General features: G+C 45.3%; 1 protein-coding gene across 1 annotated transcript in view; it reads right to left on the bottom strand.

The window, feature by feature from the left end:
• Positions 1 to 15466, bottom strand: part of PDE8B (phosphodiesterase 8B) — a 356027-nt gene that overhangs the window by 9015 nt on the left and 331546 nt on the right. The window contains exons 14-20 of the mRNA XM_023214908.1: positions 13211 to 13288; positions 10562 to 10638; positions 9005 to 9169; positions 6537 to 6582; positions 6023 to 6158; positions 4932 to 5130; positions 728 to 945 (exon numbers count right to left, since the gene is read on the bottom strand). Of these exons, the coding sequence (XP_023070676.1) occupies positions 728 to 945; positions 4932 to 5130; positions 6023 to 6158; positions 6537 to 6582; positions 9005 to 9169; positions 10562 to 10638; positions 13211 to 13288 (919 nt within the window). The remainder of the gene's footprint in view (positions 1 to 727; positions 946 to 4931; positions 5131 to 6022; positions 6159 to 6536; positions 6583 to 9004; positions 9170 to 10561; positions 10639 to 13210; positions 13289 to 15466) is intronic.

Below are 15466 nucleotides of genomic sequence, written 5' to 3'. Positions count from 1 at the left end.
ATAGAATTGGCTACTGGAAAGAATTTTCTGCAAAAGTTTAAAAACCCATCCTTGATACTCATGAAACTGAAGCTAAAGATGGAATAACTCATCTCCATGTGTTCCCAGTTTTCTGGAGACCAAACCAACAGGTTCACGTAGACCAGCGGTCCTGAGGCCTGAGGGCGCTCCATGTTCTCTGTACACTGCCCCCTCCCAGGCATCTGTGCACCAGCCTGGCTGGTGCTGTGTGGGAAATACCCACAGCCTGACCGCGAGGTGCTGGCAGGCAAGAGGACCTGCTCACATCTAACCCACTGTCATCAGCGGAGAATGCAGGGCTGGGGGAACCTGACCGACCCTTCATGCTCCTGCTCTGTGGGACCTACTCATAAGGGAGTATTTTAAGCAGCCGGAAATTCAGCTAGGGAAAGATGGGGGTGGATACATTTTCCTCAAGTTGCACAAAAGACAGGATGTCCTCGTAGGAGGGTAAAAATATCTGGTGTACTTAGTAGTAATACAGTCAATATTTATGTAGTGTTCTGCAGTGTATAAAACATTTTTATGAACTCACTGAAGACCAAATGTGATTTCAAAACATAAAGGCAGTCTGAAAAGTCAAATTAAGTTAAAGGCAAGGTTATTTTATCATCTGATACAGTGGGACAGCTATTATTTTCCCCTTCCCCTAAGAGGAAGCTAAGTATTTCACAAACTTGAGCACAGGAGCCCAAGCACAACAAACCTGTCAATATTCTTGAAAATGTTGCATTTGGTGTCCTTGACGGTGAGCTGGAAGGCCAGGGCGGTGTGGTGACTCTCCAGAACAGCAGTGTCATTGTAGAGCACAGCAAGCTCACTGCCTGCATTGCAGAGGAAAGAGTTGGTCCTTCCCGGGTGATCCACGTCATGGACCGTGGCAGCAATGAGAGCTGCCACCTCATCCAGCTGATCGAGGCTTCCCTGGGATACGGGGAGGCAAGATTGAGCATTACCACTGGATCTGGGAGACACACATCCATCCTTGTCTGTGCGGAGGGTCAGGTCAGGGGATGTGGGATTTTCAGAACGTTTTTAGCCGGTTGCGCCTTCTGACCTCCTAGATGTGGAGAGGCGGCCTCGGACATGCAGCATCGCTTTACTGTGCTGTCTGTTATCAGGAGGGAAACCTGAGCCACAGTTACAACAGACAGCTTAATTCTTTCTCCAGGGGCCATCAGTTGCTTCTGCAGGAAGAGGCCAAACAAGCCTTTTGAATTGCCCACTGTACAGTATTTCTGCCACAGCAGAAAGTGGCCTATGTTCACAAATATTACCAATTTGCCTAGTTCTGAAAAGATTTTGAGTATGCGTGTAGCAAATGGCTCAGATACAACAAAACTATTCATACAATGGTGAAATGACTAGAGCTGTAAAAGAGTAAAAAAGTACCAAGTAAAAGAGGACCAAGCAGTAAAAGAGGACCGAGGGAAAGAATAACTTTGCCAGGAAAATTAAGGCTAAGGGGGTTCTTGCAACTAAGAACAAAACTCAGCTCTGGGCTAGCAGGCAGCAAAGGCAAAAAGGGAAGCCCTATTTTGAAAGCTCTCATTATGTAATTAAAGAACACAAACCAGAGCATCCGGGGATACAAGTGTTTTCTGAGCCTGCAGCTTTAGGAGGGAGTTATCAGATGAGCTATGTTATATAAGAGATGCTGTACTAGGAATTTATTATTTATTGAGTGCCTACCAGGTAACAATGATTGCTGCATAGTGCCAGAGCTGCAGCAATGATTTACACTGGCACAGCCTGCACAATGAAGTTTGTAATGTAGAGGGAGAGAGACAAATGCATTTAAAAACACAAACAGAAGTAACTTGCTGTGAGATGTGCTAAGAAAGCAAGCACAGATGCTTTGGGAGTATAACCATGGGGCCTGGTCTAGTTTAGGGCAGCACTGTCCAATGTATATTTTGTGATGACAGAAATGTGTTCTATTCGTGCTATCCGATAGAGTAACTCCTAGTCACATGCAGCTACTGGACACTTGAAAGGTAGCCAGTGCAACTGAGGAGCTGCATTTTAAATTTTATTTAGTAGCCATGTCAGACTGATGGCTACGTATCAGATAACATGAGTCTCGAGGGTGGTCACTTCCAAGGAAGTGATTTTTCTGCTGAGCCTGAAGGAGAAGTAGGAATTGTCCAGGCAACAAGCAACAAGAGGGGAATTCCAGGCAGAAAGAACAGCCTGCATGAAGCTCCTGAAGTCAAATGAAAAAAGGTCTGTTCAGGAAACGTAAGCAACATCATTGCGACTGAAGGGACAGTGAGTGAGAGGGAAAGTGGTCCCCAGGATACGGGGGGTGGGGTGGGTCGTCATTTTTGGTATTCCCAAAATTTGCTCTCCTAGGCCTGCAGGAGGAAGAACTGCTGCTCAGGTGAGGAAGGTGAACCTGTAGCTCAGCCCTGTCCTGCAACGGCACCCTGATAGCCAAGGGGCTGCACATGTTTGTATTGGTTTAGCAGGCTTTCCCGAAAGCTCTGTCTCCACCAGAAGGGAGCCTATTTCCACTCCTGACGCTGACCCCATGGAGCTGGTGAGCAACCCTGGGGTGACCCCAATCAACAACTAGGCTTCCTGAGTAGGGACAGCAGAAGCTACTCTTTTCAGCTCTTCTCAGAGATTGATTCTGCAGTGCCCAGGGCAAGCAAGCATGATTTGGCCCATTTCACTGCTGGTCAAGAGAGGCCACGGTCACCTGCAGGCAGGTTTAGCGATCTCCAAGCTCAAGACCCAGGACAGCCCCAGCCTGGGCTCCACCTTCACTGACTGTACCTGAGCAGTGAGAACCCACAGGGCCCAAACTCTGGGCCTCCAGCTAGTGCCCCTGTGGTATGTTCAACCCTGCTTGGAGTCTCAGGCCTGTTTATTTTTTAATTCTTCAATGAAAGAGATTCAAGTAACTGGGGTAGAAAACATAAATAGCACTAGATGAAACATGCCTTCCCTTCCAGCTAACACTGATTTAAACCATGCCCTCAGTGACTTTTACAAAGATACCAATAATGGGTCCTGCAGTTTAGGTGGGCACCAACAAGGCCTTGTCAGACCAGAAATGGCTGGGAGGTAGGGAAGGAAGAGAGGCTAGCTCACTAGCAGACGAGAGAAGCAAGGCTCTATGTCAGGGAGGAGCTATCCGTGGAAGAAAACCCCACCAAACCTGCAACTGGCGAAATTCCAGTCCTGTGGAGGTGCAGTTACCTCTGCATAGTTTATTCCTTCCTTAACCAGTAGGAGTAGATTTGGATCACACTGAGGAAAGTTGGCCAGAAGGGTTTCATTCTAGATCTGCTTTTCAAATAGTTGCTTATTCAGGATAAATATTCATGTATGCCCAGATACTAATAAAGGAGTGCTTGCTATCCTGGCCTCTCCACTTGCAATAGTTCCCTGGAATTGGGTAACGTGGGGAGAGGATGGGTCACCAATTGAAGGGAGTGTTGGCTCTGGGCATGCTAGCTTTACAGCTGGGTTGGGCATGCTTTGTCATAGAATTAAGAATTTTAGCCTGGCCGGGAGCAGTGGCTCACACCTGTAATCCCAGCAGTTTGGGAGGCCGAGGCTGGTGGATTATCTGAGGTCAGGAGTTCGAGATGAGCCTGACCAACATGGTGAAACCCCGTCTCTACTAAACATACAAAAATTAGCTGGGCGTGGTGGTGCATGCCTGTACTCCCAGCTACTCAGGAGGCTGAGGCAGGAGGACTGCTGGAACCCGGGAGGTGGAGTTTGCAGTGAGCTGAGATCACGCCACTGTACTCCAGCCTGGGCAACAATGCAAGACTTCGTTCCCGCGCCCCCCAAAAAAAGAGGAGCATGAACCTGTAGTAGGAACCCAGGGTGTTTTCACTCCTCAAAGAAAGGTGTTATAGAAACATAGGTTGATATCACTATTAGTTTTTTAAAAGTAGAAGACAAAATTCTTCAAAAGCATCATTCTTGGGCCACATTGTTTTCTTGCTGATGAAACTGAATAAATATCAGGATGCTGCTGGCAAAACTGAGAAGAAAACCTTACCCACACCTGTCTTCCTGTTTTCATGCCATTTCTGCTTCTACCTGTCTCACTAGAGCCCCTAAATACCTAGGATATTAATCCCTCATCAACACCTGTTCTAAGAAAATGATCTAATGTCAGGCATTTACAGATTGATATGAATTTCAATCCCTATATGGCACTTCTCCCAGGGGTATCTGAACTTTAATTTTAGTTCTAGTTGTATTAAAAGAATGTATAAACTTTGGTGTGCAAGTGATGGTAGCTGGGGAGGAGGAGAGATGGGGATTGCTTGCCGGCTTTAAATAGGGCTGCCCTTATGTAAAGGGCAGGGGTTCCTAGGACTGCCCTGCAAGTCAGCAGTGGTACATGACAGTACTGAACTCTAAGACCAGGGGATATGGAACTCGTTCAGAATTATGCAGAAGTCATTAATATACAGATAGGCACATTCGCACCTACACAAAACACAAACACAAATGTATGTAAATCAGTGTAGAATGCGGAATGGCTATTAACATCTGGATTGTAATCTACCAGTGGACAAATCCTGATACTAAAATTTAACCTATAGATCTAGTAACCATTTGCTGTAATAATTAAGTTCTGTCCTGCAACCCAGTAACACAGCTCCTAGCTAACGTTTGGAAAATGGGTTCATTATCTGCCATGCATATAAAGGAGTCTCTGTGGTGATACAAATTATTATTTGGAGGAGGGGAGGGCTAGCAGAAAGGTCTATGTCTTTACAACACCAAAGTGACTGGTCAATTTGGTAACAAATTTTTTTTAAAAAAAAGCTGTCAACTTGGTTGCAAAATAGCTGTTTGCTTAATGTATTTACTAAGATTAAGTTCTTGGATCTCCAATCCAGGCAGGTAACTAGGTCATGGTATCAAAATCCTACCTTTACTCTTTCCTTTCCAAGGAAGAAAGCGGTGGCGTGCAGGACGTCGGCAGCGTGGGTGGAGTTGTGGTAGGCATTGGAAGAGTGGTAGTTGGCTTCGATCACTTGGAACCAGGCCCGAAGAGTGGTTTCAGAACAGTTTAAAAATTCACATACTCCAAACCGAGAGAAGACCTTTAAGCCCAGGTAAACCAGTGGCCTGAAAAATAGGAAAACCCACCCGGGCTCATTGTATTCACTGGCCCAGAAACTGTTTTCTTTGATGATAGTGGGGGATGGAAGCGTTTTTCTTCTGATGATAGCTTCACACACACACAGGGGTTTAAAAGCATCTCCTCTAAAAATTAGGAGGTAGGATCTCTCCTCCTCACCAGCCACCTCTTTGGAACTAGATGCTTCATTGTAGTACATCCAAATTATTTCTGGATGATCTCTAAACTATAGGTCCCTCAGTGGCTCTGACAAGCAAGAAAGGAGCCTGGCAGTCCTTCTCCATTTCCACTTCCACTTCCACATTAACCTTGCACTTTATTTCTGCTCCCTAAGGAAGTGACTAAGCCTAAGGGCGAAAGGAACAGCTTGGATGGTCCCAAAGTCCTATCATTTAGAGTCCTGTTACTTATTTACATTATAGGTGAGAATCATTCATATCCTACAGACCAACACCCCTGGGAAGAAACAGCCTTCTCCTAGTATAGAAAAAGAACTTTTAGTTACCTAATCTTTCCTCTGCCTACAGGATGGATCATGAAAAAAAAAAAAAAAAATCTATAGTGCTCTCAATTCCATTCTGTAGGGTAGAGCTTCAACAGTTTTGAGACTGAGGATTCTTAGAACTCTTGGCTCACTAGCACAAACGAGGGACCTGTGGATACTTAGACGGATCCCACATCTTACTAATACTCTCCACAAAGGGGGGTCACTCAAGGGTTACGTCTCTCTACTCATTCAACACTACTCTAACATGGCATGAGAGCCAGAATCCATGAGGTCTCTCACGGCAAAAACATATCTCCCTCAAAGTTTCCAAATGTGAGAGTTTGAGCGTGGCCATCAATCCTGCTCTGCCTTCAGCCAGAGGAGTCACATACCTTTTATGCGTAACGGCTTCCAATTCAAAGATGTTGAAGTCCCAGCTCTCCTCATTATCAAGTAATTGAGAGATACAAGGGGGAACATCATTGATGGTTATTGGCATTGCAAGGTGACTGTGGCTCTGGTGCACATCTGAGCAAACAGATGGGATGGGGGAGGCTGGTTAATTGTGGAATCTTGAGCGCCCGGCTGTCTGTCATCATCTTCATGGTTACTACTAGAAAAAAAGTCTTATACCTGATTTTTCTGTTATTGAACTTCAAGAACCTCAAATAGAAAAATAATTCACTTTAACCCTGTTTAAATGTATAGAGATTTGCAATTCTTACTCTAACTGTGCTCAGAGAAGTAATTTTAATTAGGAGACTAGTTTTAAATGTAGACCATATTGATGCTTAAACTCAAATGGGACTAGCTGGAAGTAACACCTCCCAGAACAATAATCACAACAGCGGGGACAGCACAGGCTGGAGACAGGTTACAGTAACAAGTAGATAGATGAAAACTTACTCTTAGTAAACACATACTCATTTCCTGACAGCCTTCTCAAGCCATCCTGGAATAAAGGAAGATCCTGTTAGAAGTATGCTTTATATCCATTATCATTCTCTCTCTCTTTTTTTTTAATTAGTGAAAGAGAGTTGAATCCTGAATAACTCAACCAATCTGGAAGTCTAAGTTGAAGCAAAGCTCAAAATTAAATCAGAACAGTTATAAGACAGATGATACTCTCCCTTCTGTAACTATTAGCCCCAGAAAGTGGAGACCTGGGATAGAGTGGATGTGACTGCGTCAGGATGTGACTGTGACAGTCCTTGCTTCAGATCTTGACGGGACTGCCTCACCCTCAGAGGGACCGTGTTACTTATGTTTTCAGACTTACATTTTGAGGAGTTGAAGCCATCAGCCATATTTAGGGCATTACCTTCGAATATAAAGTTTTAAAAAGATTGAGCTATTTTTTGACTAACATCCCAACTAATTTTTCCCCAACTGTATTTTATGTTTTAAAACATGAGCATTGCTGCTTGCCTTTTAAAAAGGAGTTTCTGGGCTTGAGGTCCTTGGAGTGCAGCATTAAGAGAGTGGATGAAATTCAAATGCTTGGCCATGTCCTGGCTCTAGAACTAGTCCCCAAGTGTTCCTGAATCTCAGTTTCCTTCCCTCCACCTTCAATCTCTGAGTACCTAAATTATCTAGATCTTTGCTTAAAAGTCATTTAGAAATGCTTATTTGTCATTCCCAGATGATGTGTGCTAAGATTTAAAGTAGTATTAATTAACAAAGGACTCCCCTGAAGTTACAACTTGGATCTTTAGGCCAAGAGCTGAGTAAACATGGACGTAACAACAGCCACAACTGTCCTGCCTCTAAGGTGTGTATGGCAAGAGATTCTTGGTTTTCCTTGCTGTTCTCTTGTTCCACTTCCCCAAAACCACATAAAATTGAGGTGGAATCACGCACTGGTTCCTCACAGCATCCTCTGGAGAGGAAATCCAGGGTGGTATGGCAGTGATGTAGGAGGAGGGACTTGGACCTGGGGCCAAATTGAGGACTAGGTAAAACAGGTCCAGGGCAGAAGCACCTCCCCATAAACTATGCCCACCAGCATGCCACTGCAGATTACCACTGCAATGGAGACACCCAGACATTTCCACCCCTTTCCAGGGCAACAACCCAGAAGTTATCACCCTCATTCTGGAAATACCTGCCAAACCTGCCCCTTCATTTGCATATAATTAAAAGTGCATATAAAGATGAGTACAGCACTGCCTCTGAGCTGCTACCAGGGGCACACTGCCCATGGGGTAGCCCCGCTGTGCAAGGAGCAGTCCCTCTGCCGCTGCTGTACAACTGCTGCTTCAACAGAAGTTGCTGTTTAACACCACCGGCTTGCCCTTGATATATTTCCTCGGTGAAGCCAGGAACCCTCCCGGCTGGGCCCCAGTTTGAGGACTTGCCTTTCCTGCATCAGCAGTAGGGGAGGGAGGGAACGTGGCTTGCTCCCAGAACTAGACCCTTCCCACTGCAGCTCTATGGTGGCCACCTTCTTGCAGAGCCCTTGCCCGTGCTGCCTAGAAGCTGAGGTTTGCACTGCATTAGATGGAGTTCACAGGCCAGCCCAGGGGCAAGAAAGAAACAAGGAGGCCCTCGAGTTCCAGGTGGAGAATGGAGGGGAAAGTCAGTCAACATTCAGCATTTGGTGGCAGGGATGGACAGAAACCTTCAAAGTCAAACTCATACATGACCTCTGGACTTTTTTTCTAAAGAATTCCAGCTTCTGATGGGGAACTCAAATAAACGATTTGAATTTTTTTTCCTTTACTTGCTGATAGATGATTATGAAAGCCAAACAGATCACAGCAAAACACTAGAACAGGAGGAGTCCCTAGAAATCAGCTACTCTTGGTGGTGTAAATTGTGCTTTTTGGAATGTGGCAATGAGAGGTTCCTTCTTCCCTCTCCCTCCCTGAGCCAGAACAGCCCCATTCTGCTTTTACCTTACAAATGGAACTTCTATACACACTTTTATTTAAATAAAGGATCCTATAGTTAAGATTAAATGCTATAGTCTAACTATAAACCCTTTCATTACATGAGGAGTCTGAGGTCCATGGAAATGAAATCCAGTACTACACCAGATCAAGGGAAAGCAGGAGTAATCAAGAGCCTGCAAAGCTCCATCTTGTACATTGAGCCCTCCACCAGTTGCCCACTGACTCCCTGCAGTCATAGGAATTCTGAAACACTGTCCCCATGGCTGTGGTAGGTCAGCCTCGTGGAAAGACAAATGCAACAGTCACTCAAATACCACTACACATGTAATACATAAATTCCGATGCAGTTGCTTCTGGTTATGCTAACGTTAGTCTATACAGCAGGTACTTCTGCAACCACAGGTAACAGTTTCCACATCAGCTGCACTCGAGAGGCCCCGGATACCTCTCTTGCTTTTCAGGTTTTGCCTCATCACTCACAGTCATCAGGCCTCCAACAAGATCACTGGTGTGGGGATCTTCATCTTTGGTACCCAGCTGAGGGGAGTACAGTTCTGTGGTCCGTAAAATCTCTAGAACTCTGTCCAAGGCTTCCGCTACTGTGACTGGGCTGTTTTCTTGGGCTGCGTTGATTATATTTATAACCTGAGGGAGTGAAGAAAGAATACATCTGAGGACAATAGGTTCTACTTCCCAAAAGTCATATGTATGCCCAGAATCCAAAAGAAATCAGTGGGTAACCATCTCTTATTCAAAATGACCAGTGCTTTCACGGCACCGCCCTTCTTCCTGAAGCATGCTTTTCTCCCCGCGGGCTCCTGGTGAATGTTCTCCTACCTCAGTGACTAGGCTTCCTCAGGCTCCCTTGCGGATTCGCCTCCCCGGCCCTCCTCTACAGGTTGGAGTTGCTCAGAGACCTGTTCTGGGCCCCTCTCTCACTCTGTCACTTCCAGAAATGATATTTTGGTTCCATCACTTTAGACACCTATAATCCACAGCCAGGGACTTTCGATATACCTCCCAGCCCTCAACTTCCTTTGACCTCCAGGCTTGTATGTTCAATTCCCTCCCTGACATACCTACTGGAGTATCTCACAGGGCTGACACTAAACTGTGGTCTTGTTCCCTCTCCCCACAGAAAGCACATAAACACACACACACACACAATCACAGACAGAAGCTGTTCACCTTCTGTGGTTTCTACACTGCAATAGAAAGCATTTCTCTTTACCTCAAGTTCACACCAAAAACCTGGGAGGCTGCGCCTGACGTACTTTTCCTCATTCCTCTCCCACCCCTGGCAATATAATTCATCACCAAGTCCTACTGGTCTACCCCAAAATATGTATTGATCATTTCTCTCCACCTCCGCTGCTGTAATTCCAGCTCAGCTACTTCTAGAATAGCCCCCTAACTGACCTGTTCTCTTGCCACCTCCAATCCACTCTCTGCACAGTAGCTGGGTGTTCATTTCAACAGATATCTGGTCACATCGCCCACCCCCCACCTGAAACTCTCCAGTGGTTTCCAGTGCACATAAACTAAGATATAAACTCCTAACTATGTCCCTGTGGTCCAGAATGAGCTGAGCCCTGTACAACCTACATCTTCCTCCTCTCTCGCCTGCTTACCAAGCTCCGGCCACTCCACCTTTCTTTCACCTCCTTAAATGTTCCAGTCCCTCTTTGCCCATCGCAATGCTTTTTCCCTTGCTGTTCCTGCTACCTGGAGTCTTCTTCTCCTCCTCCTTCTCCTGAATAACATTTTATGCTTCAAGTCTTGCTTCAAACATGATTGAGAGTTTCCCTGACCACCCACCTCATCCAACCTACTTAAGGGCCCTACTCTAATTTTCTCTCACAGAATCCAGTTGTTTTCCTTCACTGCCCTGATTGTGACTTTTGTTACGTGTTTATTTGCCTGTTATTTGCTTCTTCCACTAGACTGAGCTCCATGATGTCAGTGCGATGTATTTTCAGAGCACAGCCCTGTGCGAGGGCCCCTGACTGCAGAGTGCGGGCAGCAGCCGCCACTCACCTTTGTGATGGGAGCCTCGATGGTCATGGAGTGGATCCTTGCCATGGACGGATAGCGACGATTCTGCAGGCTTGGTGCTAGAGAGAAGGCAAGAAAGCTGTGTCCAGTTCTGGTGCCTCAGTGTGGCTAAGTGCAGCAAAGGAGTCCCTTCATGGACCAGGGCCCACTTCTCACAGGACTATCCTCCCATCTAAAAAGCCATGAATTCACCCATCTCTTCTGCCAAGGCTGATAGCCCAACCTCTACTTGCTTGAGTCTGGAAAGGCGATCTGGCCTGGAACTTTGGAAGCAGGAGGGCTTGGTGAGCCCCAAGTCCAGAAGGAGAATTTCAGAGAAGGTTGATGGGGACCAAAAAGGCCTCATTCCAAAAGCCTATTGACCCCCACAGGGCTCACTTTCCCCCAGGTCACCCAAACCCAACTTTTGCAGTTCCATGACTTTCAGTCCTAAGCCGCTGGCCGTGTAACCAGATGACTGTGCAGCCAGCTTGGGAGGGGAGACAGTTCATGTTTAGGTTCAGGGCGGAGGATTGAGTCCATTCTCAGTCTGAATTAGGGCCAGTCACTCCGCTGCCCATGCCTTCAGGCTCTTAACTCCCAGAAACCCATGGAAGTTCTAGTTCAAATCTACAGAAACTTTAATTTTTAAAAAAAAAAAACTTTTTATTTTTCTGAATAGGTAATCTTTATACTTGGTTTAAGATGCCAAGGGTACAAGCTTGACTCGAAAAGCACTGTTCTCATCAGATCTTCCTACCACCCTCTCTGAGGCAGGCAGGAGGGGTAGAGTCCCATTTCATGGATGGGATCACTGAACCCAGCCCACATCAGAGCTTGCCTCCTGCTCAGCCACTCTGGGGTCTCCCCTGCTGCTGGTGTAGCAGCCATTGCAGACTTGCATGCTCTTCAGCCTCCACTGTGCCCACACTGGAGAGACAACAGTCCCCTTCAAGGTCCGCTCCAAAACCAGTGAGTCCAGTTCAAATTCCCTCAGCCCCTATCCTCTCAGTCTAAAAGATTCTATCTCTCCGCTCAGTCCATCTAAAATCTCTCGATTCATATTCTCTTTATATTACTGGTTTCCATCCCTCACATGCCCTGTGAATTATCACCTTGTCTCTAGCATCTTTGGTCCTTGCTATGTCAGCCACTTTTTTTTTTTTTTTTTTTTTTGAGACGGAGTTTCACTGTTGTTGCCCAGGCTGGAGGCACGATCTAGCTCACCACAACCTCCACCTCCCGGGTTCAACCGAGTCCCATGCCTCAGCCTCCTGAGTAGCTGGAATTACAGACATGCGTCATCAAACCCAGCTAATTTTGTATTTTTATAGAGATGGCGTTTCACCATGTTGATCAGGCTGGCCTCGAACTCCCAATCTCAGGTGATCGGCCTGCCTCAGCCTCACAAAGTGCTGGGATTACAGGCATGATCCACTGTACCTGGCCTATGTCAGCCACTTTAATACTCAGTCTTCCCACTGTGTACTGAAGGACTGGAAGGTCCCTCCCTTGTCCTTTCTGTTGACTCTCTTAAGTTACCAGCCTCATCTCTCTTCTATCACAGGCACTAACCATCCCCTCCTCACACCCCAGAACCTGTCCTCCCATTTGCCAAATAAAAACCAAATGAGTGAGTGAAATGTACTAGTCTGTTGTCTGCTCTCTAGCTCTGAAATCCATAGCATCTAACACTGCTGGCCACTTCCTTTCTCAGTCCCCTCTTGTTCTTGGTTCATGTGACACTGCACACACATGGTCACCCCCAGCTCTTCTGTCCCCTTCACTGGCCCTATTTCCACTGCCCACCCCTTGGCTGAGACTGTGCCTTCAGGCTCAGGCTTAGACCCTCTGTCCTTTCACTACATGCACATGAACACACACCCCTTGGAGATGTTCTTCTGCCCCTGGCTTCACCTGTCACCACTAGGACTGCCGAGTCCACATCTATAGCCCTGAGTACCAGGGTTGCAGGTTAGCTTCCTAGCCATCTCCATTAAAATAAGATTCATCATCTTCTCCTTAACCCCCAACCTAGCAAAACCTGGAGATGTTCCCATTTCCGTAAATATGACTTAAAATTTCCCAGACACCGAGCAATGAAATGTCACAATCGTCTTTGACTTTTCCATCTCCCTGCAAATCCAATAGTTTACTTAGGCCTGGCTGATGGAACTCAAAAAATGTTTTGGTAAATCCTGCTTTGCAGGACAAAAACATTTTTGCTAAATTCTGCCTCACAATTTGTCTGTGACATTTTATTAAGAATTGAGCGCATGTAGCTGGTACACTGAAAACTAGGTTCGTGTTGGCAGTTGGGAAGCCAGGACTGGCTGCCTCTCTGCCTCTAGCACCCAAGAGTGACCGTGTTCAGCTACTAAAACTCTGAGCTGCCTGGGTGGTTATGGCTCAACATGCTTCAAGCCATCAAGGAACAAGCATGGAGTCCCTCCAAAGAGAGGACCAAGACTACAGCATAAGATTTTTCAAAATAATTATTAAAAACCCTAAAACCTTTCAGCTTATTGAAAAAGAAGTCGGTGTTGTTGAACTCTTACTCTTTGGAGTTTATACACTGATGCATTTTTTAACATATTCTTCCATCATTTTCTACATTTTAAAAAGGTCAGAGGAATCTGAAAAATGTCTTACCATCACTGCCTCGAGATGATACCGATTTCACGTCAATGGACTCTTTCCTCCTGTTCTTATATCTGAATGAATGAGGCTCTAAGGATTTCAGATTAGAAAGGGAAGGTGATTAGTTTTCTGTGTATTCACAGAAGAGATTCAAACATGTTTTTGCTTTATTCTCTAAAGAAAACAAGGTTACTTTTTAAGCACTATAAAATAATTTTAAGAAATCAACCACTTTCTTTTCAAATCATGAAAGACACAAAAATTACAGTCATTAGTTAAATGATGGTTTTTTTATTTTATTTATTTATTTATTTATTTTTTTTTTTGAGATGGAGTCTCGCTCTGTCTCCCGGGCTGGAGTGCAGTGGCCGGATCTCAGCTCACTGCAAGCTCCGCCTCCCGGGTTTATGCCATTCTCCCACCTCAGCCTCCGGAGTAGCTGGGACTACAGGCGCCCGCCACGTCGCCCGGCTAGTTTTTTGTATTTTTTAGTAGAGACGGGGTTTCACAGTGTTAGCCAGGATGGTCTCGATCTCCTGACCTCGTGATCCGCCCGTCTCGGCCTCCCAAAGTGCTGGGATTACAGGCTTGAGCCACCGCGCCCGGCCAAATGATGGTTTTTTTAAATGGTGCCATGTTACATCATAGTAATATAGCTTAGTATCAAGGGTTATTTAGTTCCATGAATGTAATTTTGAAAATAAACATTAGGCTGGGTGCGGTGGCTCACGCCTATAATCCCAGCACTTTGGGAGGCCAAGGAGGGCGGGCAGATCACCTGAGGTCAGGAGTTCGAGACCAGCCTGACCAACATGGAGAAACTCTGTCTCTACTAAAAAAAAAAAAAATACATAAAATTAGGCTGGGCACAGTGGCTCACGCCTATAATCCCAGCACTTTGGGAGGCTGAGGCGGGCAGATCACAAGGTCAGGAGTTCAGGATACCAGCCTGACCAACATGGTGAAACTCCACCTCTACTAAAAATACAAAAATTAGCCAGGCATGGCTGAGCGTGCCTGTAATCCCAGCTACTCAGGGGACTGAGGCAGGAGACTCGCTTGAACCCAGGAGGCGGAGGGGTTGCATGCAATGAGCCAAGATCATGCCATTGCACTCCAGCCTGGGCGACAGAGCAAGACTGTCTCAAAAAAACAAACAAAAATTAGCCAGGCGTGGTGGTGCATGCCTGTAATCCCAGTTACTCGGGAGGCTGAGGCAGGAGAAACGCTTGAACCTGGGAGGCGGAGGTTGCAGTGAGCCGAGATTGTGCCACTGCACTCCAGCCTGGGCAACAAGAGTGAAACTCTGTCTCAAAAAAAAAAAAAAAAAAAAAAAAAACAATTTAAGAAAATAAACATTAAAACTTGAGGGACATTCTCGGGGGAACTATTGAACTAGTAAAGGTGGAACAATTATAATCTAAACACCATAGCTATAGCGCCTTATCTTAAATAATCTAACTTAAAATATTTATTATACTATCTCCTTTCCTAATTTTTATCTTCCAAATTCCACCTTAGTAATTTTCCTATCATTGCATATAAGTTTCAATATATATTTTCAAAATTATAAATAATAGTACTTTAAATCTTTACTTGAAAGACAATATATTCAACTGGATAGGGAAGGCTGTTAAATGGGGATATTTGAGGAAATATAATACTAATGAAACCTATAGAGATTTAAATTAAGAAATTAATTCAAACCAATTTGGGCACCTCTGAAAAGTCAGACCTCTAGATGGTCTTCTAGATTCTCTTTAAGGATGGATTTCATCAAATGATGCATACTGCTGATCACAGGAAAGGAAGAAAACAGTTTCAGATTCCCCCAAAATTTCAACAACTCAACTCTCACCCTTGTCCCTATCTTCCAGGGTGGTGGGGGCAGGCAACCATTTAAATAATTTTGGCCTAAGTCTTTGCAGACTTGAATTTAACACCGAAAATGCACGGTCTTGTTAATGTAAAAACTAACAAAAAGCATATGCCACCAGTGAGCGCCGAGATATAAAAAATGACAAGGCAGCAGTGTTGGCTTCAGAAACACACATTTTCAGTGCATTTGCTTCTTGTGAGAGTAACTCATAAGCGAGTAGAGAAATTTAACCGTAACACAGGATTACTCCTCGCTAGGCTAAGAGAGGAGGCAGACATGCAAATTTCAGCAGGAAGAATGCACTTCTCAGATGCCAATAAAAGGATCCTATTCCAAGAAGAAAAAAAAGATGCAATAATTCTTCTTTAAGAATTGCCTAGTGACACGAG

Source organism: Piliocolobus tephrosceles, chromosome 4 (assembly GCF_002776525.5).
Source record: "Piliocolobus tephrosceles isolate RC106 chromosome 4, ASM277652v3, whole genome shotgun sequence".
NCBI lineage: Eukaryota > Metazoa > Chordata > Mammalia > Primates > Cercopithecidae > Piliocolobus > Piliocolobus tephrosceles.
Note: the sequence above shows the minus strand (reverse complement) of the source record. Positions and strands in the feature narration are given on the sequence as shown.